Source organism: Colias croceus, chromosome 28 (genome assembly GCF_905220415.1).
Source record: "Colias croceus chromosome 28, ilColCroc2.1".
Taxonomy (NCBI): domain Eukaryota; kingdom Metazoa; phylum Arthropoda; class Insecta; order Lepidoptera; family Pieridae; genus Colias; species Colias croceus.
The window spans coordinates 3,105,443-3,129,508 of NC_059564.1; the positions used below are offsets into that span (position 1 = coordinate 3,105,443).

Sequence of the window (24,066 nt, forward strand, 5' to 3'; positions counted from 1 at the left end):
GTTTAAAATCCCAATAAACTCCTTACCTTAACAGTTCCCGTTATAGAGATAGCAAGCACAACATCATCTTTTCGCGAAGACGGTCTTAACACCTATAATTAATAGTTATTTATAGAAATATTAATAAATATTTATGTAAAGCAACACTTAATAAAAAACAGTTCAAGAATACATTATGAAGTATTTTATTCCAATTATATTTCATAATACTTTGTTTAGATTTCCAGGAAATTTATACACGTGTTTGCCAACAAAACTGCATTAACAAACACTTTAATTATTGAATTTATATTTTTTTGGTTTTTATGGCATTCAAATGCTTTATAAATTGCCCTGTGTGTCCCTTAAGACACATAAAACTGAAGGGATAGAATAAATTCGATTGCTCAGGCGGGTCACGAGTGGCTGAGTTGGTTAGGCATCCGCCCCGAAATGGCGCGAAGGATGCGGGTTCAAGTCCCGCCTCGTGATCGAATTTTTTCTATTCTTTATAAATTTATACTTTAATTATTTACATATTTTATTTGTATAACCAAAATAAATTCAAATAAACTCACATGAAGTGCAGATATCCAATCAGGGTTCATCTTAGAGCTCAAACAGAACAATATCTCCAATGAGAACGGATCCATGATCAAAATCTCAGCGTAATAACCGTTGCAGAATAATCGTAAATCTTCACTGTTACACATGTGGTATGCCTGTAATTCAAATAAGAATACCATTGTTATTGTAATATACAGAAATCTACCTACACATATATATAACTAGCTGTGCTCCGTGGCTTTACCCGCAGTGCTCCGCTCTTGTTAGTCTTAGCGTGATGATATATATCCTATAGCCTCGATAAATGGGCTATCTTACACTGAAAGAATTTTTTCAAATCGGACCAGTAGTTCCTGAGATTAGCACGTTCAAACAAACAAGCAAACTCTTCAGCCTTACAATATTAGTAAGTATAGATTATACCTTTAAAAAATCATGTTTAAAACTCAATAAAATAAGAATAAAAGGGATTTCTTTTCAAAACATGTTCGTTCATTCTCTATTTATTACAACCTATAATTTCCAAATAAATCACAAATAAAAACAAACCTGTATATTAGTATGAACTTGTGTCAATTTAACACTCTCTCTACATTTTCCATCAACAAGATCCCATGTGCACATCTCGCCGGCTTCCGACGAACTTACTATGTAGTTGTTGTCCTGAAAACGGCAAGAATATTCTTTTAGAAGACATATTTTTAATTTGGTATATGTAATGTAATGTTTAAGGTAGTTGTTTTTTGGCAAATTTCATATGAACTTTACACTCTATTATCTAGATTAACAGAGAAACTTGTATCAGCTACATAATATATTTGGGAAAAATAATATTGCATAATTTTCATTTCTCTGTTTAAACATTAAGATTATCGACAAACAAACAGTTCAAGATCAAAATAAAACACATTGGCCCAGCTTTTCATGAGTTACAGAAAGACAAACAAAAAGCAAATGATATATTGAATAAAATATAGAATGGAAACGTAAAATGCCAATATAGTTCTCATATCAACATAATAATAATAATTATGATACAGAGGAAGTTTCTACAATACTTAGAGGATATTTCATTATAATAATTAGTTGAAATTGTTTAATATTTTACTTATTTATTACATTGTTAACATTGAAGAATATTCACAATCAATATAAAAGAATAAAGCATTAAACGCTAACGCTAAAAGCATTAACTCAATGACACTTTTATCAATAGTAGTACTTATGTAATAAAGATCAGTAAAACAGATTCCAATTAGATAATATGAAGATATATTTTTTCCTTTTGAATCAATTCTATAAACTAACATAATATACAAAGTATAAGGAACTTACCTGTATAATAGATGCTCGCGATAGACATGTTACAGGGGCTGTATGACCCACAAGCAAGCAGCGGGGGGTCATTTTAAGTGAATCAGGATTCACATGCCAAATACATATTTGACCATCATAACACCCTGTTACCAAGGTCTTCTGGTCTCTCGAGAGATATACTGAAGATATACAATGAGTCGGAGCGTGTTTCCCCCATAACACCACGGGAACTATCAAGTTGGTACCTGGCATGTCTGCGAAAAAAACGATGTAACATTTATAATTCTATACGTCATGTACATGTACAATATTAGGTACAATATATTCAGTTCACAACAATGTTGTATTATACAAGTAATAGGGCATGAAAGCGATTTGTTTGCATAACAAAACCAATAAAAACAGTAATATTAATACAAGGACGAATATAATATACCACACCTTAAGATACACACGGACGGGTAACTCTATTAGAAGAATGTAAAGAGCTGCTTCTCGCAATGAGAAGCAGTAAGTTATAAAGCAACGAGATTTTTGTAGGAATTTTATTAATTTGCGCAAAATTCACAAATAATCGATCATAATATGATGACACTGACAACCTTTGTCAAGTGTCAACTTGACAATTATTCACCATCATATTTGACAACCCCAAAAATATAATACGATGTCTACACGATTAAAACTAATTGTTTGTTTAATTTGTAGAAGTTTTGTAGTTGTTTCGATGCACGATACAATCGTCCTTTTAATAGTTATTATTTAATTGTTTAAACTGTATTGAAATATAATTGAACCATTCGGGAAGGTAAATTCACAGGTAAATTCAAAGCATAAATATAATAACTCATATTTTAATCTTTTAATATTCGAATATAGAATGAATTAGTCTCATGAGTTTGACAAATCATGTAAATGTGGACCTATTTTTATAATTATTGTCATGCGATAAATACAATGGATAAAAAACTTGGTTCAACTGGGAAAGAAACATCTAAAATAAATATAAAGAATGAGAAAATAGCGGAAATGGCAGCCAAAATTGATGAAACTGATGAAATGAAACTTAAAATGTTGGCTGGACTGGATAAACCGGATCCTGATGATATTTTATATCCACCGGAACTTAATGCACATCTAATTGAACAACTGAAGGTAACTTATTAAATAGGTATTCAGATTATCAACTTATTATAATATTATGGAACATGCTTAAATGTAGAACAATAAAGACTGTTATTGATGCTATTTTCAATTCTCATAAGCCAAAGCAACACAAAGTAGTAAGAAATATTTTTAAAATAACGAAATTGGCATTAGTATATCTCAGACTTTAATTTCATTCTGATTCTCAAGGTAATGACTGGGGAAAACAATGAATTACGTAAATGCGTCTTCACTAAAGATGAAGAAATAAAACAACTAAACAGAACAATTTCTGATCTTAATCAACGCATACGTGATATCATATCCGGTTCCGGGCCGGCGATATCTTCAAAGTCAGCGGGTATTATTAGTGCAAAAATAGCAGAACTATGTAAACAAAATCGACATCTAGTAGCCGAAGTTGAAAGCTATAAAACTAAGAATTCCACATTGGAGAGAAAACTTGTACAGTTAGATATTATAAATAAAGAAAATGCTAAACTAGATAGCTGTCTTTGTAAAGAAGAACCCATTGATGCGAATCCTGATGAACTGAAAGAGTTGAATAATAAACTTGCTGTTGTGAATAAAAAGTTATACGATAGCAAAAACAGAAATCTTGAACTGAAAAATGATATACTGATAGCGACTAAAATACTACAACAAGAACTAGGAGACAAATTTACGAGTATTAAAGATCTGCAAAATGAATTAGCGGGATGGAAGGGTAGAGCCCAACAAATCGTTTTATTGCAATCTAGAATTAATGTATTGGAAGAAAAATTAAATGGAAAACAAAAAGATCTTATTGAGATTAAAAAACATGATCAAGCACAGGTAAGTTAAATAATTTTTCTATGACCGTTGAAAATTACTTCACGACTTGCGAATCTAGTCATAAGCTAATAATACTTTTACACATAAATATAATTTACTAATTATTATATTAACACATTCAAGATTATACGGGAAATAGAGGCGAAAAGGAAGAAAGAAATAGACAGAGCAATGGCTGGTTTGGAATCGTTAAAAGCGGACAATTGCGAGCTGAAGAAAAAATTAGATGGAGCAAAATGTAGGATTAGAAATCTTGAATGCGATGCTACACTAATAAGACAAAAAATGCAAACCCTTGTTGAAAAAAGTAACCACGATGATCTTCTTATAAATGAACAACGGGTTAGTGTTTATTTACCACATTTACAGTTTTATTTCAAAGAACTCTATGTAGTTTTTGTTCACCATTTTTATTTAAAATTCTTTTCAGAATCAAATCAAAAGCCTTGAATTGTATTATCAAGAAATTTTAAAAGAAAACACGGTGAAAATGAACAAAATGCACAGCGAAATTGCCGAATATCAGAAGCTTATAAAAAATACTGACGCTAAAATTGATGCTTTACGCGAGCAAGCTTCTGAAAAGGCCACAAAAATTGAGGAACTAAGAGCTCAATTGCTTAGATACGAGGAATGTTCCTTACAAAGCGTATTCTTTACTCCCATGAAAACAGCTACAGACAACGAAATAAAGAAGTTGTCTGATTTAGTTGTAAAATTAAATGAAAGGCTAGATACAGAAAGGCACAAATGGGAAGAGCTTGATACATTGCATAGAAAAACTAAAGAGAAGAAAAGAAAACTGGAAAGGAAACTGTCAATGCTTGAAGAAGAAATTAAGAATTTAAGGGAATCGAGGAGAGGTTCTCGGACATCAAAAACTGCGCTAGTAAAGGATCAAATGATTGATTCTTTTGCACATGCTGCGTCTTTAAGTAAGAAACAATCTTCTATAGCAGCTATCGCTGTGAAACCGAGTGAGACAACATCCTCGGAAACACCTCAAAGTGAAGCTTACGATATTCTTGACAAAGACGAGCTCAAATATAAATTAGAACTCGCGGAGGAAAAATTAAAAATTATGGAGGACAAATTAAAAATGATTGAAGAAGAAAAGCACGATGATTATAATCATTTAACGGATATGATACAAACTTCTAAACAATTGTTTAATGAAGCTTTAGCGGTTTTGAAAACAGATAAATGCCAATGTATGTCTTAATTATTATTAAAATCTTCTTATGATATGGATAATTATTTTTATAAACAACTAGCGGTCCGCCCGTGGTACATATTTACGTTTTCTCTAGACTCTACATAAAAACAATCGTCGTACTTCTAGGAATATAATAAAAAAAGAATTATCGAAATCGGTTCAGCCGTTCTCGAGTTATGCGCTTACCAACACATTTTGCGATTCATTTTTATATTATAGATTTTACAAAAAACAATACTACAAATATTATATTTTGACTTAAACACGACTCAAACGGTTGATTATAAAAATAATTTCAAAACTTGTAATATTTATGTATAATATATAGGTACTCTGTGCTTGTTTTTGACAGCAATGTTGCCATAAACTATCCTACCAAGTTTCTACTATAAAATATTTTTCAATACAGGTAATAATGATTCGATACCGCCGCCATTTGTCATTCTTTGGCATGCGCGTTCGGGGATGCTATTGAAATCGTGCTCATGAGTGTTTTTGTTAAATACAGTGCAGTGCCAAAAGTTTTGTGAAACTTTTTGTTTATCGTTTGCGATTTTTTAAAGTTAACAAATTTCAAGTGATTTGTGTTTTAAAAACGTCAAGATGAATAAAACTTGTGCAAGGTGCGAAAAAACAGTTTATCCTACAGAGGAATTGAACTGTTTGGACAAGGTAATCTTTCACATTCCTATGGAAAGTATTAAACGCGACACGACACTTGTTTTATTGCGAGAATATTATTTTCTTGTGTGTTATCATGAACGCATTTACATTTGGGCGGTCCGAATTAAACCGGACGGGTGACTCATGAAATTATATAAATTAATGCTGATATTGTGAGGTCAATTTATTACCTTATAACTTATCCCGTATACTCTTTATTAGGCAAAAATACAACCGACCTTGTTACAACATATTGAATGTATTGTCCCGATGTCTCGGCTGAATGCAGTTATGCCATACCTAGTTCAATGACGAAAAAGTTTAGTAATTCGAAATTTGAATTTCTGTGCGGGCTCCCTGAAACTTTGCAGTTGGATCTCCAGGTTAGTCAAGGAACGCAGAATTAAGGTCGTTGTCGACGGATCGTGCTAAGAGCCACAGCCTGTACATGCTGCAGTTACAGCAGGGGTGTGTGTTTTCGCCTACACTAAAACTTCTTTCACGATATAAAAAAAGTTATTTATAACACACGCTAACTCGATGGAAGGTGTTCTATCTAATCAGAGATAAGAAAAAAATTATTTACTTTAAAATATTATTGACTTTGATAAGATAATAATTTATTTAAGAAAAAAGAGTAATTTATTGCAATTTGATCTAAATTATAATTACAACAAAATTTGAGTGGTGTAGATATTTTATTGGCTGAATTTAATAGTCTTATAGATCATAGAAGTGATACTGGCTCAATTTTGATATTACTCTAGACAAATTACATAAAAGTAATTTTTCTGATAAATTTTAAATACCTTTAGATTTTAGGGTTCCATACCGAAAGAGTAAAACAAGACTTGTTGTCTGTCTCCTGGCTGAATCTCATAAACTGTGATGGCTAGAAAGCTAAAATTTTTCACAAATGATGTATTTCCGTTGCCGCTATATCAACAAATACTAAAAAAAAATACTAAGGGGGTTCCCCATAGTACAGAACCATTTGTGCGCGAGTATGACTCCCACTTGGCCGGTTTTTTACATGTATAATATTGAAATTGATTATTAAAATTTATTTATAGAAAGGAATGCCCAATATTCACTTTAGTTTTCCTGTTAGAAAATTACTGTAACATTGTTACTCATACATCTGATTTAGACATTGAATCATTTAATTGCAAATTACCTTACAGTTAATCAGAACTTAATATCTATAGGATAACAAGCTTACTGACTTCATAAGATGATGTTAAATGTCTGCATTCTTTCAAATAAATATTAAAACACCAGCTAATGGGGCGTTCAAGTATTACATAAAGCAATTTTTGAAGATTTTTGACTCCCACTCCACCCTTGTAATGCACTGTAATATTTATTTTGTACCCCAGTAACACATTGTAACGTTTTACAAGACCCCCCCTCCCGCCAAATTGCATAACGAAATACTTGAACGTCCCCAAATACACTATTATATTATGTACCTACCATATAAACAAAAAAATGTTGCAAAAGTATCCATATATGTATCTTAAATTATTCACTTCACATTCACAATATAATAAAAAAAAAAATGTAACTATCTAATATTTAAAATGATGGCTACAATATCAGGAAATGACCTTGACATTCAAAAGAGTGATAATCAATATCAGATTAACCAGTTTCAACCCAATTTTATGTCTATTATATAATTTTCTTGAAGAAACGCAAATTCAGAAAGAACAGCAGGTATAAATATCTTTACTAATATTATAAAGCTGAAGAGTTTGTTTGTTTAAACACGCTAATGTCAGGAACTACTGGTCCGCTTTGGGAAATTCTTTCGGTGTTAGATAGCCCATTTATCGAGGAAGGCTATGGGCTATAATATCTCATCACGCTAAGACCAACAGGAGCGGAGCAATGCGGGTGAAACCTCGGAGCACAGATAGTTAAACCTATATTTTGATAAAAATATATCATTGAAACCCTACATATGCATAAAACCTGTAAGTCTATTTAAGTCTATATTTATTCATTAATCGTTATATGATTACACATGATTGATGCTAAATTGGATGGAAATTTATACATTGAAAGAACTATTATATACAGTGAAAGTGAAAATGTGTTTTTTTTGCATCGTAAATGCAGCCATTGATATGTTTCGCCTTCATTTGGAGGTATACTATATTATGTGAAACTAGAAGAATCATAACACTTTATTATTACAATTATTAAAAACTTAATTATAATTAAAATTCTGTTAAAAACCCGCCAAGTGCGAGTCGGACTCGTGCACGTAGGGTTCCGTAGTGAGCCTCATTTATATTTAATTTTTTTATAATTTTTTGTATTTCTTGTTATAGCGGTCACAGAAATACGTCATTTGTGAAAATTTCAGCTTTCTAGCTATCACGGCTTATGAGATACATATCAGCTTGGAGACAGACAGACATACAGCAGAGCCTTAATAATAGGGTCATGTTTTACCCTTTGGGTACTGTACTCTAAAAAGGGCAGAGTAAACAACTGTACAGAAATGTTATAATCATCATCCTATATTTAACACTTCAAACCAATGAAGGATAAATTATGAAACTACCATGGCCTAGAAATCAAATTATGATGACATGTAATATGACATAACCGGTCCTTATCATGGTGAATTATTTAAGGACACATAAGCCTTATCCATACAACAATTGATGCATATGAAGTGACATACATTTGTTATATTTTAAAACTTTACATTTCACTCAAAAAATTCTATGTAGACTTCCTCGATAAATGGGCTATCTAACACCGAAAGAAGTTTTCAAATCTGACCAGTAGTTCCTTAGATTAGCGCATTCAAACAAACAAACTCTTCAGGTTTATAATAGTTATTAGTGATGCAATATGCTAGAACTGTATGACTAATTCATCTATAGATGTTGCGAATAGGGATTTTGTAGGCCAATTAGGTATCTAATGAGGAAATAGCAATTGTCTAATGCTCTGCGTATTGTGTACGATTTTGTGTGGTAAAAATATTTTCCTGGAGTATTTTAGTGATTGTTTGATCATGCAGTAGATATAATATTATATGTTTCTTGTTTGAAAATTCAATTTGTCTTCTTTAAAGACTTAGCAATCTAGACATTCTCTTCTGTTTAAAATTTTCTAATCATTATAGTTTGTGTAGTTGATAATTCTAATTTTGCAATGGTATAATTTCGAGGCTTATTACAACAATATCTTATTACATTTTTTGTTACATTCCTATGGCTGGTTGGTTCTAAATATACATTACAGGTTATAGTTTTAAATTTGGTCACACACTTCAGTGTTAGGTTAAAATAAAAACATAAATTATAATATAAATCTGCATAAAATATACATAAGTACAAACTTCTTTTCTAAATCTGTGAGCAAAATATATATTTCAACCTGTTTTGATATTTATGAAATGAATATCTAAAATTAAATTATTATAAAAAATATTTCTATTCAATTGCTTATTTAAACTTCATCAAATTTCTTTTCTTCTTTTTGGCAGCAATTTGGAAATAAATATTTTTCTTAAAAAAAAATTATAAATTTCAGAATTCAGATAGTAATAGAAATAAATTAAAAAATCACTTTATATATAACGTAAAAATAAAAAATAACAAAAGATATGATTCCGGCCAGGATCGAACTGGCGGCCTTCTGCGTGTAAAGCAGATGTGATAACCACTACACCACGGAACCCGGTATACGTGGAGTCGAATTTCGGACATCGTACTTTCTTACGACCCTACATAAATATAATGAGACAGAGAAATTGATTTGAGGATTGATTGTCTAAAACCTAAAAAATTATATACCCACTAAAACCTTCCTCTTGAATCACTCTAGATCCAATACTCTATCTATAAAAAAAAAGCCTCAAATCTCATATTTAATTACAAAGAATGGGTTAGGTTGTTAAATTTCTAACATATTCTACATTAGCGTTTAAATAATAAAAGTTAGTACCTACAATTTTACTTTTTAATTCACACGAAATTTATGCCTAATGCACACAATTAAAAGCAAAATTAAAAAGTAAAATTGTATGTTACATTTTTCCTTGTACAAGTTACATTCTTATATTAGCGATCTTACGTGCTAAACGTTTTCTTTTATTCTATAAATAGCCTGAGAATTGCTGCTATGACACGAATGAATGTACTTACTTACTATTTTCTCAATTGTTAAATAAACTAATAATATTGATCTTCTTCTTTTTCGATTAAAATGTGCTTATCAGTATTATTTTCTTCGCAATTTTAATTACATACCATTTAGGTATGTACAAATTAAAGCAATTGAAAAACACCTCCATAGGTACCTAAACCATATAAATATTTTTTTTTTTCATCTCAGCTAATATTTTTACATAATAATTAATAACCGCTAATATGGACACATTTTGAAAATTATTTTAAAGACCTATCGATTCAATACAATTCTCTTATACATTTCATAACATCGCAGACGAATTTACGGGTACAGATAAGCTATAAAAGAAGTAGGGTAATTGCGCCTGTTCGCGTCCACCTGCCTATTCGCGTCCATTTTGCGGACATATTTTAGAAAATTCACGAAAATAAGTATACTTTAAGTAAAATTGTAATAAGAAAAATTTTCGATAATACCTCAATGTATAAGAGACATGCACACATATTCAAAATATGCCTGCGGACCGCCTATCCTATTAAAAAAAATTATTTAATTTTGGCTATTAAACGAGAGAGCTAAAACGCGCGGGATTTTGAGAAAAAGAATAGGGCGCAGCGTCGCGCTTGACGGTAAGTATCTTATTGATAAATGTGAATTTTTGAATATGTAACTGTTTCTTTACTTTGCTAACAAAACATGGAATAGTATGGATTATAAATCAACTTATTTCTTTTACAATTAATAGCAAAAATAAGGTGGACGCGAATTACTACACCGAATTTGTACAACTTCCATTTTGCGTCCACGGTGGGCGCAAACTATAACCCTTAGTGCATAACAATAGAACATATTGCGTCCACATTGTTTTCCATTACGTAGCAATGAATTGTTTGTTAAAATATGTAATTTAAAATAGATTGTAAATTTTTGACTAAGACCACATTCAAATTAGCAAATTTTTATGCTATTTTTTACTTTGATATCCGTCCGTCTGTATGTCCGTCTGCTGGTCTGTCTTTCTGTCAAAACCCTTTTTCTCAGTAACGCGTGGAGGTATAAAGCTGAAATTTATATTGAATACTCAAATCTACGGTTCCTTGAAGCAGTGAAAAAATCAAACTTAGAAGCCAAAGCAATCAAAAGATACAGCCGTTTATGCTGAAAATTTTCGCTAATTTCGACATTTGCAAGGGAATCAAAACCTATAGGGTACTTAACGTGAATACAGCCACTTGAAGTTTGGTACGAAGCAACGTCTTATAAATAAGGGCACAAATAAGGGAAACATTGAAAAAATAATCATTTACAGTTAAAACATAAGAAAAAAACAGGATAATACGGAACCCTCAGTGTGCGAGTCCCACTCGTATTTGGCCGGTTTTTATTAAATAACTAACTATATTTGTAAATAAATAATTTATTAAAATCTAATTTTTATTTGCATTTATCTGATAAAATATCACCCAATACACTCTTAATTCCTTTTCTAAGCTGGTGGACGCGAACTGGTCCACGGGTGGACGCAAACTGGAATTTTTGGACGCGAACTGGGTAAAACGCCTAATTCTGCTATTTGTCTAGATAAATAAAAACCACATGATATTTCCAACACAAATGAAAGTAAATCTTAAAATAGACTATGTAACGAACATGTTACATAAATTTTGCGTTGAAATTTGTTCTGAAACATTTTTATTTTCTCCTTCAAACTTTCCAACTACACTATGTGGACGCGAACAGGCGCAATGACCCTATACATACCATACAATAGGTATGTCGTAACATTAGTTCAACAAAAGTTTCACAAAGCTCCAAAACCATACAGAATCGCATAATTCGTTTTACGACCACCTAATGTCGATTTGGGTCGCTTCGGTTTACTCAATGTTCTCAGATGTTAAGTTACTGGGAAATAGTAAAAACTATTTTTGGGGTATAAAAATATAGTTTATTGAGTGTAGGTTGAACTCAATGGACGATTTTCGAATAGATGAGACAGCGTATTTCAACATATTTCTTGTTTTTATATGAAAGAGGTATTTATATCAGTTATACAAATTCCATCGTTCAATATTGTATTTTGTTTAAGCATAAAATAACCGACACTCGATAAACTTAGAAAATTTATGAATTACGTCAATAAGAGGGCCTTTGCCTAGCTAACTTCACAGGAAATAAAAAAACAATCCCTAAGTACAGAGTAATTTTATACAGAGGCAAAAAGTGCAACGGAATGGAATAATAATTAACGACAAAAAGTATTCCCATGATTGTAGCCGACCTAACCTACATTATCAGCCAGTGTCATTGACTTGAACCATTGTTTCTTTCAAGGTCCGTTAATCGCACTGTTTAATTGATCTGCACAATTTATGTTGGATTATCTGTCATTGGGTTATAGTTATCGGGTTTTTTATGAATCGTTTTCTTAATTATATAAATATGTATAATGTTTTTTAAACCCTTATTAAATACGACTGAGGATCGTTGGGTTGTCTATTCGACTACGCATGATTATGGTTGAGATTTGTAAGCAGTATGAGACTTAGGTAATATTAATGTTTTTCCTTGAAAGATTTATACAATAACGACTTTCCGAAAGGAGCTTGTACTTTTAGATGTGAATATTATGTACCTACGTATATTTTTATGAATCTTGTTATAGTTAGTATGTACTCGGTACATATGTACTTAGCATTCGATTTCGTGTGATAACATTTCAATAAAAACATACATGCAATAACACAATTGTTTCGTCTTAATAATTTTATATACCTAGTAACGATTATTAATTGGTTTGAATTAACAGCTATGACGTCACAACATGGCGCTAGGTCGATCCTATTCTAAGTAAAATCGCATAGTACGTGTGAAAATTGAAAGTTTAGAGTAAGAGCTAGCGCGCAAGAGCAACTTTTGTCTCCGCAACTATTTTGTCTCTCCCATCAACTCTATGGGCTAGTAAGAAAGTGCGCGCACGTAGCGACGCAACTCCTCATAGAGTTGATGGGAGAGACAAAATAGTTGCGGAGACTAAAGTTGCTCTTGCGCGCTAAGAGCCAGCGCGCACGAGCAACTTTGTCTCCGCAACTATTTTGTCTCCGCAACTATTTTGTCTCTCCCACCCATGGGCTAGTATGAAAGTGCGCGCACGTAGCGACGCAACTCCCCATAAGAGCGGGCGCGCACGAGCAACTTAGTTGCCCGGCAACTATTTTGTCTCTGTCGCTGTCTCCTCGCAAAGTTTTGAACGATGCGCACATGAAAGCGACAGCAACGCAACTTTTTCTTTAAAATTTTCTGCATTTATCAACATGGATTTCGAAGAGACGGTTGTGGTCTGTGCTCTTGTCCTTAGAAACCGAAGACGGCAGCGAAAAAGGCAATATTGGGTGCACCCATTATGGAGTGAGAGACTGACATTGGGGAAATTCCATACAATGTTTTTAAAATTGAGAACATTTCCAAAAAAATTTTTTTAGTAATTAATAATATCAATATCAATCTTTTTTATTTTTTACTTTTCCGTTTTTGAAGTCGGTTGTTTTTAAAGAAGTTATTTTTATTTAATACTTTTTAGTGTATTTTTCAACACGAATCAAACGAGCCCAAACTCGATAAAGTTGAGTCAATATATTACTAAGTTCCTATGGCCACCTTCCGATTCCATCATCAAATCAGCTCTATGTCATGATAATGTTTCATCGCTATCCAATTTACATATGTATACAAAATTTCAGTTCAATCGGTTACCTGGAAATGAATCAAAGTTACTTGCTACATTTCAATTAAGTCATCGAGATCAGACTAAAATGCTCACAAAATAAAAACTACTGGGCTTATCCGAATAAATTTTATGGGACCAATCCCACACCATTCTGCATCAAACAAAAAAAGAGTCTCGTAAATCGGTTCAGAAACCTCGGAGTAATCGGTGTACATACATAAAAAAAATATACCGGCCGAATTGATAACCTCCTCCTTTTTTTGAAGTCGGTTAAAACTACTGTGTACGAGAATAAATACGTTGACATAAATACGTATTATCGCTACGCCGGTTACGCGGCAACTGGCCGGCGGCCGCCGACAGGCAACATTTTTGTCGCCGTGCGCGCACTTGCATTGAAACCAATAGATAGGGCGACAGTTGCGTCGCGGGCTTGTCTCCGAACCCGCGGACAAAAAAGTCTCCCGGGAGTTGCGTCGCTACGTACGCGCACTTTCATACTAGCCCATGGCTGGAGAGACAAAATAGTTGCGGAGACAAAATAGTTGCGGAGACAAAGTTGCTCGTGCGCGCTAGCTCTAAAAATTGATAGGAGAGACAAAATAGTTGCGGAAACAAAGTTGCTCGTGCGCGCTGGCTCTAACTCTAAGGGAAATTTGGTCAGAGAGAAGTTGGTCTAAATTCCAAGTAATTAGACGTATGATAATTATTCTTATCTTTGAATTATCTCGATTGTACGTATTGTAATAGGATTAAGGATACGCTAATTTATTTAGGTAGTAATTTGAGACGCGAATTGGTCTAGTTTTGGTTGAAATATTTTATAGGAAATTTGTATTTTTTATTAAATTGTATCGTAAAGTAGCTGTTTAAAAATTTCAATAAAACAGATGTATCATTTACCTAACTATATGTCTACAAAATACATATTCTTATTTGTATTTAGATTTTTTAAGGAAAATGGAATAACCTACATGCAGTACAAATAATATTTTATTAACATAATGTACATCCTTAGGTACCTATAAAGAGCTGACTCTATCACGGATATAAAATTTAAGGTAAATAAATTAAATTCATATTAACCTATTTGAACATTAATTACTGTAAAAACCCCTTATATTGGGGTAATGTCGGTTAATTTATTATTAATAGTATTGATTATTTGATTAAGTTTTAATAAGTTTATAAGAATCGGCATATTATACCTATGTGCATATTTAAACTATATTTAACAGCTGCACTTCGCGGTTTCACCCGCATGGTTCCGCTCCTGCATGGTCTTAGCGTAATGATATATAGCCTTCCTCGATAAATGGGCTATCTAACACCGAAAGAATTTTGCAAATCAGACCAGTAGTTCCTGAGATTAGCGTGTTCAAACAAACTCATCAGCTTTATAATATTAGTATAGATTAGGTATGTAGTTACATATTACCTATGTAAAATTAAAATGTAATACTGACATGATTTTAAAAGAGCAATTATGGAGTTTCTTGCCAGTTCTTCTCCATAGATACTGCTTTTCGAATCGGTGGTAAATGTTAAAATATGTTATGACGATTCAAAAGTACTTCTAAAAGAAGTCTAATTTAATAAATAAAATGTTTGAGTTTGAGTTAAATTAATAACCTTTTGTTACCATTTATTGAACAGCTGTTCATAGAACGTCAATGTATGTAACTACATCGTCTATTGATTGAAAGACTTATAAAAAACCCTTAAACAGTTTTGGAGTTAAACCATTACAAACATACAAAACCAAATGTTTCCTCTTTATATTATTAGTGTGGATGAATAAGCAATATTTAGTACAACAGATGCGTGAGTTAATAATAACACTGGTGACCTAGATTCAGTAAAGTCTGTAAAAGGACATGCTTTATCGCTGACTTAGTTGCTCAATTATATTTATATACTTGAAATATTATGAAATATGTTTGTTTTTAGACCTTAAAGAATTGACCTGTTTTGTCACTAAGGTCAAGAAAGACGGGTAGTTTGAAATGTTCGTGTTTGTACCTAAACGGATAAACCAAATTAAGATTAAGTGCAGAGACCAAAAGTTTTTCAGAAACGCAAAGAAAGCTGTGGTAATTGCAAATTTATTTGTTACTAGCCTACCGCCCGCGGCTTCGCCCGCTTTGTCTAAAACCTAATAAATTATATACTAAAACCTTCCCCTTGAATCACTCTATCTGTTGAAAAAAACCGCTTCAAAATCCGTTGCGTAGTTTTAAAGATTTAAGGACGCTGTCACAAATCTGCGTTACTCAAATTTAGGTATCTAACGTCGCCACGTGGTTCGCGGGAACATCACGCTCACGTAAAAGACGTAAACATAGCGCATTCCATTTTATAGACCATCTTCATACTTGATATTATTATTATTTTTATATTTTTATTGAAATTGATTCCAGAAGATTACTGGGAACTTTAAAAATTCATTTTGTTACTATTATTAGTAGGTACGATCCTTATAAGTATTTTAGTGTATTCAACCAACTTAAAAAAGTGTGACTATTTTACAACAATTTGAATATGAATTGTATTATTGTATACAATATCCTGAGACAATATCGAAGCTTTTTAAGAAATGTATAAAATACTTTTTTAAGAATTATTATCATACATAATATTATGTTACCGGCAATATATTAAACCCGGCATTGTATGCAATTCTTAGTAAATGTATGTTATTTCGAGAAACAGTCGGAATGAAATAAATTAAATTCGTTACCACACATTCACATTACCTATATCTTTAAATCTGAACTTTTCCTAAGTAGCAAACACATTTGCAAATGTGGGTGGTTTTTTGGGTAGCTATTAACCAATATGAGGTCAAAACTAAAATCCAAGATGGCGCCGACGAAAATTTGAAATCTTTTCGTCATGGGTGTCATTTTCAAGGAGTTGGAGTCGCTATTAATCAATATGAGGTCAAATCTAAAATCCAAAATGGCGCCGACGACAATTTGACATCATTTCGTCACGGGTGTCATTTTCATGGTTTTTGGGGTAGCTATTAACCAATATGAGGTCAAAACTAAAATCCAAGATGGCGCCGACAAAAATTTTATATATTTTTTTCATGGGTGTCATTTTTATGGTTATTGGGGTAACTATTAACGAATATGAGGTCAAAACTAAAATCCAAGATGGCGCCGACAAAAATTTTATATATTTTCTTCATGGATGTCATTTTCATGGTTATTGGGGTAGCTATTAACCAATATGAGGTCAAAACTAAAATCCAAGATGGCGCCGACGAAAATTTTACATATTTTCGTCATGGGTGTCATTTTCATGGTTATTGGGGTATCTATTAACCAATATGAGGTCAAAACTAAAATCCAAGATGGCGCCGACGAAAATTTTACATCTTTTCGACACTGGTGTCATTTTCATGGTTTTTGGGGTAGCTATTAACCAACATGAGGTCAAAACTAAAATCGAAGATGGTGTCGACGAAACTTTACATCTTTTCGGCATGGGTGTCATTTTCAAAGTTTTTGAGACAGCTATTACCAAATCCCCAATGTAACCGTCGATAATTAGGTATATTTTTCTTACTCCTTTAAAGTAAACTTAAATAAAATAACAAAAACGTTAACAACCACAGTTTTGTAGAAAGTCTTAAAAAAAAAACAATTTTAAAGAACATTGAAATGCATATTTAGAAATTTAATATAAAACGCAACTCTGTGGCAATAATGTTAATATTCTGACAGATATTATTAACTTTAAATATATTCGCTAAACTTTATTTAAAAAAAAGTTTATCTAAAACATTTAAACAAAGAGAATAAAATAAAAAAGAACGTGTGTGCCGAGAAAACGTGTCAGGAGTGAAACTTCTTGGGCGAGATTCATAGATACCAAAATCGCCGCCTTGCTCCATAACGCGACAGTATTACCATGACGCCATCTTGAAATTCGACGACCATCTTGGATTTTAGTTTTGACCTCATATTCGTTAATAGCTACCCCAAAAACCATGAAAATGACACCCATCACGAAAAATGTCAAATTTTCGTCAGCGCCATCTTGGATTATAGTTTTGACCTCATATTCGTTAATAGCTATCCCAAAAACCATGAAAATGACACCCATGATGAAAAGATGTCAAATTTTTCGTCGGCGCCATCTTGGATTTTAGTTTTGACTTCAAATTGGTTAATAGCTACCCCAAAAACCATGAAAATGACACCCATGACGAAAAGATGTAAAATGTTTGTCGGCGCCATCTTGGATTATAGTGTTGACCTCATATTCGTTAATAGCTACCCCAAAAACCATGAAAATGACACCCATGACGAAAAGATGTAAAATTTTCGTCGGCGCCATCTTGGATTTCAGTTTTGACCTCATATTGGTTAATAGCTACCCCAAAAACCATGAAAATGACACCCATGACGAAAAGATGTAAAATTTTTGTCGGCGCCATCTTGGATTATAGTTTTGACCTCATATTCGTTAATAGCTACCCCAAAAACCATGAAAATGACACCTATGACGAAAAGATGTAAAATTTTCGTCGGCGCCATCTTGGATTATAGTTTTGACCTCATATTCGTTAATAGCTACCCCAAAAACCATGAAAATGACACCCATGACGAAAAGATGTAAAATTTTCGTCGGCGCCATCTTGGATTTCAGTTTTGACCTCATATTGGTTAATAGCTACCCCAAAAACCATGAAAATGACACCCATGACGAAAAGATGTAAAATTTTTGTCGGCGCCATCTTGGATTATAGTTTTGACCTCATATTCGTTAATAGCTACCCCAAAAACCATGAAAATGACACCTATGACGAAAAGATGTAAAATTTTCGTCGGCGCCATCTTGGATTTCAGTTTTGACCTCATATTCGGTAATAGCTACCCCAAAAACTATGAAAATGACACCCATCACGAAAAAAAGCCAAATTTTCGTCGACGCCATCTTGAATTGTTTTACCCCACCAATCTATTCAACAACCCATAAAAAAGAGGATCTCAGGCAAGGTAATTTTAAAAACATAATTTTAAATTACAAATAATTGGAATATGAAACTTATACAGAACTTTACTCATATAAAGTATCAAATATTTCAAATCACGAAAAAGACAGTGCACGCACAATAATCTTTTTTATTTCGTTTTTATTTTTGGCACGAGGAGCGATACACCCGTCCTTCCAAGAGCGCTTCTGAGCGCGGTCTGACGAACCGCGAGAACAAAATGTATGAAGAAATCGACAAGTATTTTTAATTTAGCTCATTATTGAAATAAAATTTTGATTTAGATTCATAAAAATTACACCATATATAAAGGACTATATATCCCTCAATAAGATATAGTTAAGAAGATAGATTAGGCTCTTAATTTTCCTAAAATGGTACCGGTTTAGACCCCATTTTTTTGCATTTTATGCGTTTATTGTGATGGAAAAAACGTATTTCAGCGACAATTTTGTATGACGTCGTACAATTTTTATAAGATGAACGTAGAGCTGAATATATTATCTTTAAATTAAGATATTACTATGTTCTCACGTGTAATTGCTTTAAGTTAAAATGGTACCGAAAAACAGCGTGTTTTTGTAAAAATACGTTATAGCGTCCTTAAGCATACAAAGGGACATAGGAACAGAGAAAGCGACTTTGTTTTATACTATGTAGTGATTGCATACTGTAAGATCGTAAGGACATAAGCATAATATGATAGAACACTTTCATCTAATGGGCGAAACGGAGGATTCAGATGGTATTGTTATATTATTTTAGTTAATTTTAATAACGAACTAAAGTAAAGCAAATAAGTTCTTGAATTGAAATTAAATTGTAAATAATTTATTTATGCAAATAAGTTATTTATGCAATGTAATCGATATCAATTTTAGTTTTAAGAATGCTACTGTTACAATATTTTTGTTGATGTACACTCAATTTTCCGGGAAGTTACTAACGTTTGTATTTCGTAAAAATCGTGCATGGTTGATAAAATTGGGAAATTGATAGAATATCTCTGTATATGTAGTATTACAGCATAAATTATTATGAAAATATGAAAAAGTAGAGGGCTCAATACTGCACCCTGTGGAACACCATTTTTTTTTATAGTGGGGAAATCTTCCAAAGATACCCACGGCCCCCGGTGAAGGAGCCGTGGGTTATGTCGGATTCTTACCGACTAAACCCCACTGTGTTCCGTCGAGCCGCTTTAATGATGGGGCCGCGGGTATTGGTTAGAATTCTTCCGCGAAACCCTGTGGAACACCAGCATTATTTATCTTCCAATTATAATTGCTGCTTTCAAACATATCTGAATTAGTTACCTGTGTTTATTGATTCGTTCTTTGTTTTTGCTCGTAACTAATCAACCTAAGAAATATATATTTATAAATATAATTTTAGTAATCTAAAACGTTTTTTATCGCTGACATAATCATATGATGTAACTACTATCTTTAGGAAAATCTAATAACATAATCTTACTTCACCTTTGTGTATGAAATATGTGATTTTATACAGCCTCCATCTAATCTTATCATGGCACATTATTCATTAGTACACATACTACATAGGTTATCGAAGTTATCTGATAACGAGCTAAGAGCTAACAGTGACGTAGCGTGATTTAAGGGGGCCCTGTATAAAACATGTTTGGCCCCAAAAGATTAATTACTACACAAAGTTATCGAAATTTACATTTATTGAGTTTTAATAAATTAGCAATTTGGTAATATATTAAAGTAAACCAAATAACGGTCTAAAAGCTAGCACAGTAATGTAGGGGGCTCTGTAGTTATCAACATTTTTTGTGGGCCCCCCGAGCATCAATAACAAATACGAAAATGGTGTAAAAATCACAATACTTTAATTTCATGAGCTTATCTTTAAAGCGCTGCAGCTGGCGCATGATTTACAAACACTTTAAATAAGAAACATTCGTCAACCTTTTTGTTAAAATAAATGAATAAATTGTTTTGCAAAAAATAGTTGGGTTTAGGGGCCCCGTTTCATTGATATGGTGGAAGCTACGCCTCTGAGCTGATTGCTATCTTGAATATACTCCGATCTAATTATTATAGTCTTGAACTCAATTTTTAGGTTTTGCTACAGTAAAGCTAAGTAAAATTATGTTGGGATTGGGTTAAATAGAATTTTTGGGCTAACCTTTTCTAAGTTAGACGTCTTAAATTTTCATATCTCGGTTCAGAGTTATTAATTTTGTACATTCTTTCAGTCTCACAATTATTGGATACAACAAGTAATCCAATAATAATTGTGATAATACCTTGTTATAAGCAGGTATTGATGTCAAATTCTTAGTAGTTACATTATAACTGACGAAAAAGTTGCATAATGTTGCATTCAAATACTTTTTAACACATGCAATGATGCGATTCATTTTGAAATTTACATGAGATATATAAACGTACGTAATTAAGTTTTTTTGAATAAATTTTAGATTTATGTATTATAAACACGCTTCGCATGTATGTTTGTGTGTAACCCACTCGATCTTTTTTCCTTCCGAACTTTGATCCACTTTAAACGGACAGGATAAATTAAAACTTTTACTTTCTTTATAGAGTGTCCCACTGTTGGTATACTAAGCTCAAAGGAGGTTATAGTTTTGCGTACGCTGAGTACGTAAAAAATACTTATAAAATTCCAGACGCATTTTTTTTTTCAAATTGATGAATTCGTAAAACTCTATGTGTTACACCCATAACAAGCAACCCGCCCAAATTTGCTACCAGCACGTGACCTATCGTTCAAGATTATGTTTTCATAGACAAAATGCTCACGTTAGAGCAGCGGTATATGCCGACTGCGCGAAGCCAGAGAAGAAAAGTGTCCCACTATTGGTATACCCTGTATACGTAGGTATTGTGAATAGAGCCCATAAGAAGACTCATTTGTCACATTTAGATGGTACATACTGCAAACTTAAATTATTCCTCTCTATAATTTATATATCTTAAATATGTTATTTCCAGGTGTGGCACAAAGGCTGTTTCAAATGTCAGGAGTGCGGGATGACGCTCAACATGAGGACGTACAAAGGTTACGGGAAACAGCCTTACTGCGAAGCGTAAGTACTTACTTCTATTTTGATTATAGAGTTGATTGTCCTATTAATCCTATCCTACTACCCTACTTCCTACTAATATTAGAAAAGGGGAAAGTTTGTGAGGATGGATGCGTATGTGTATGTATGTATGTTTGTTACTCTTTCACGCAAATACTACTGAACCTATTACAATGAAATTTAGCGCACATATACTTAGAGCGAAGCCGCGGGCGGAAAGCTAGTTATAGGTACATATATGGAAGAGTATGGAAAGAAGTCTTACTAAAATGAAATAACTCATAATCGGTCTATTGTATAGATAGTTTATGCATAATTGTTTCCTTTAAAATTCTTTTGCTAATGATTTTCAGTACCTAGATGACTGCGTTATGCTTATAGTAACCAATAAATAGGAGCATTTGTCATAAGGCAATATGTATTACCCGGTCCACATACCAATTTTATACATATAATTTTTAATTATACTCTACTAAATCCTACAAATAAATATTAGAAAATAATGTATATCTGTCCATAAAGAAATCAATATCTTACCATTCCTAAAATAATAATCTACACAATACACATAAAAAGCTTAACTATCCAAGTTCAAAGTTCACAACCAACACGTGAAGGAATCCATAAGAATTCTCTTATTGGATAAACCATATGACTACCAAATATAATTTAACTTTACACTTACAAATACTATAAAGCTGTGCCCCGCGGTTTTACCCGCATCCGCTCCTATTGGTCTTAGCGTGAGGACTGAGGATATATTATATAACTAGCTTCCGCCCGCGACTCCGTCCGCGCGGATGTCGGTCTTCGCGTGGATGCCTTATTTCTCCATTTTGAGTAACTCTGACAATGACATCTTATAAATATCTATTGGACCCAAATACGGCTAGGCCTATAATAATACACAACGTGTGTTCGCGGTTCTACAGAACAACGTCTATGGATAAAACTGAAAAATTAAGATTAATTTTTTTCTACGTATTTTTCCAGGATAAAAAGTATCCTATTTTACGCCCAGGATAATAAGGTATAATTATACCAAGTTTCATCGAAATCGAACCGTTAGTTTTCACGTGATGCCTTCACAGACAGACAGACAGACAGACAGACAAAAATTTTTTAAATCACATATTTGGGTTTGGTATCGATCCAGTAACACCCCCTGCTATTTATTTTTTCAATATTTTCAATGTACAGAATTGACCCTTCTACAGATTTATTATATGTATAGATATAGCCTATAGCGTTCCTCGATAAATCGGCTATCTAACATCGAAATAATTTTTCAATTCGAGCCCACACTTCCTGAGTTTCGCGCGTTCAAACAAACAAACAAACTCTTCATCTTTATAATATTAGTTTGTACATAAGAAATAGATCGTGTAAGAAAACCATTTAGTTAACGCTCAATGGTACGTATACAGTATACACGCTACGGTAAAAACGAAAGTTCTTACATAACACACTCGTTAACCATTGTTAACCGACTTTGCAAATGATGATTTATAGTTATACATAAAGCTTACATTGAATATAAATAAATTAGGAAAAACCTCAAAACACGGTCTTTAATAATGGGGTAATTATAATTTGGTCTAAAAACTTATTTGATTTATTATTGTTGAACATACATAAGTATGCATACCTCAGCCAAATCCGTTCTGTTGTTTTGGTTTAAAATAACGATAAACATCCTCTCATTGACAACAGAAGATCATATAATACCTACCCATTATTTTTACATTTCATCACTGTTCGGTATGAAATACATATTATATCAGTAGTCCTATATGTTAAGCCAGCTTTAACCCATCGAGCCCCCAGCGCGTGCAGCGGCCCGATCGGTCCACGACACAATAGATTTTCTATTGTGTCTGTGATTCCGGGGGCTGAGTTATTAATAATTGATAACAATCCTACTAATATTATAAATGCGAAAGTTTGTGAGGTTGGATGTATGTGTATGTATGTTTGTTACTCTTTCACGCAAATGCTATTGAACCGATTACAATGAAATTTAGCACACATATAGAGGGTAGCTTGAATTAGCACATAGGATAGCTTATATCCCGGAAATAACACGGGAACGGGAACTATGCGGGTTTTTCTTTGCAAACGCGGGCGAAGCCGCGGGTGGAGAGCTAGTTAACAATAAATGAAATACCAGAAATAGTTTACTGTCTCTCGCGAATTGCTGAGCAACTAATGCTTGATTTCTCTCCGGTCTTGTCGGACATCCGTCCCATCGGACGATGGATATTACACCAGTTTGGAACTATAAAATAGCTATAAATGTGTAGGCTTTAATATCAAATTAAATAAAGCTTAAAATGGAAATAGAAATCTATTTCATATCCTCAGCAGTC

General features: G+C 32.8%; 3 protein-coding genes and 1 non-coding gene across 7 annotated transcripts in view; 2 read left to right on the forward strand and 2 right to left on the reverse strand.

The window, feature by feature from the left end:
* The window catches only part of LOC123704168 (WD repeat-containing protein 7), a 110,072-nt gene extending 107,613 nt beyond the window's left edge, over nt 1-2,459 (reverse strand). Inside the window, exons 1-5 of the mRNA XM_045652470.1 lie at nt 2,305-2,459; nt 1,882-2,117; nt 1,096-1,209; nt 558-701; nt 27-92 (exon numbers count right to left, since the gene is read on the reverse strand). Coding sequence (XP_045508426.1) covers nt 27-92; nt 558-701; nt 1,096-1,209; nt 1,882-2,115 — 558 coding nt within the window. The 5' untranslated portion in view covers nt 2,116-2,117; nt 2,305-2,459. The remainder of the gene's footprint in view (nt 1-26; nt 93-557; nt 702-1,095; nt 1,210-1,881; nt 2,118-2,304) is intronic.
* A 320-nt stretch (nt 2,460-2,779) lies between these two features.
* LOC123704056 (putative leucine-rich repeat-containing protein DDB_G0290503) lies at nt 2,780-5,097 on the forward strand. The gene is made up of 4 exons (XM_045652315.1): nt 2,780-3,018; nt 3,220-3,846; nt 3,970-4,188; nt 4,277-5,097. Exons 1-4 carry the CDS (start codon nt 2,821-2,823, stop codon nt 5,066-5,068), a joined length of 1,836 nt encoding a protein of 611 aa, XP_045508271.1. The 5' UTR covers nt 2,780-2,820; the 3' UTR covers nt 5,069-5,097.
* Nucleotides 5,098-5,503: 406 nt separating this feature from the next.
* The window catches only part of LOC123704015 (LIM and SH3 domain protein Lasp), a 28,696-nt gene continuing 10,133 nt past the window's right edge, over nt 5,504-24,066 (forward strand). For all 4 annotated transcript variants that reach the window (XM_045652258.1, XM_045652259.1, XM_045652260.1 and 1 more), the window contains exons 1-2: nt 5,504-5,734; nt 21,606-21,700. In XM_045652258.1, coding sequence (XP_045508214.1) covers nt 5,666-5,734; nt 21,606-21,700 — 164 coding nt within the window. In that variant the 5' untranslated portion in view covers nt 5,504-5,665. The remainder of the gene's footprint in view (nt 5,735-21,605; nt 21,701-24,066) is intronic.
* Trnav-uac lies at nt 9,358-9,430 on the reverse strand. Its single transcript has one exon. It is a non-coding gene; the product is annotated as a tRNA-Val (tRNA).

Coding starts and splice junctions, on each gene's coding strand:
- LOC123704056 (XM_045652315.1), top strand. CDS start 2,821: ATGGATAAAAAACTTGGTTCAACTGGGAAAGAAACATCTAAAATAAAT. Junction 3,019..3,219: donor ATCTAATTGAACAACTGAAG/GTAACTTATTAA, acceptor CTGATTCTCAAG/GTAATGACTGGGGAAAACAA. Junction 4,189..4,276: donor TTCTTATAAATGAACAACGG/GTTAGTGTTTAT, acceptor AATTCTTTTCAG/AATCAAATCAAAAGCCTTGA.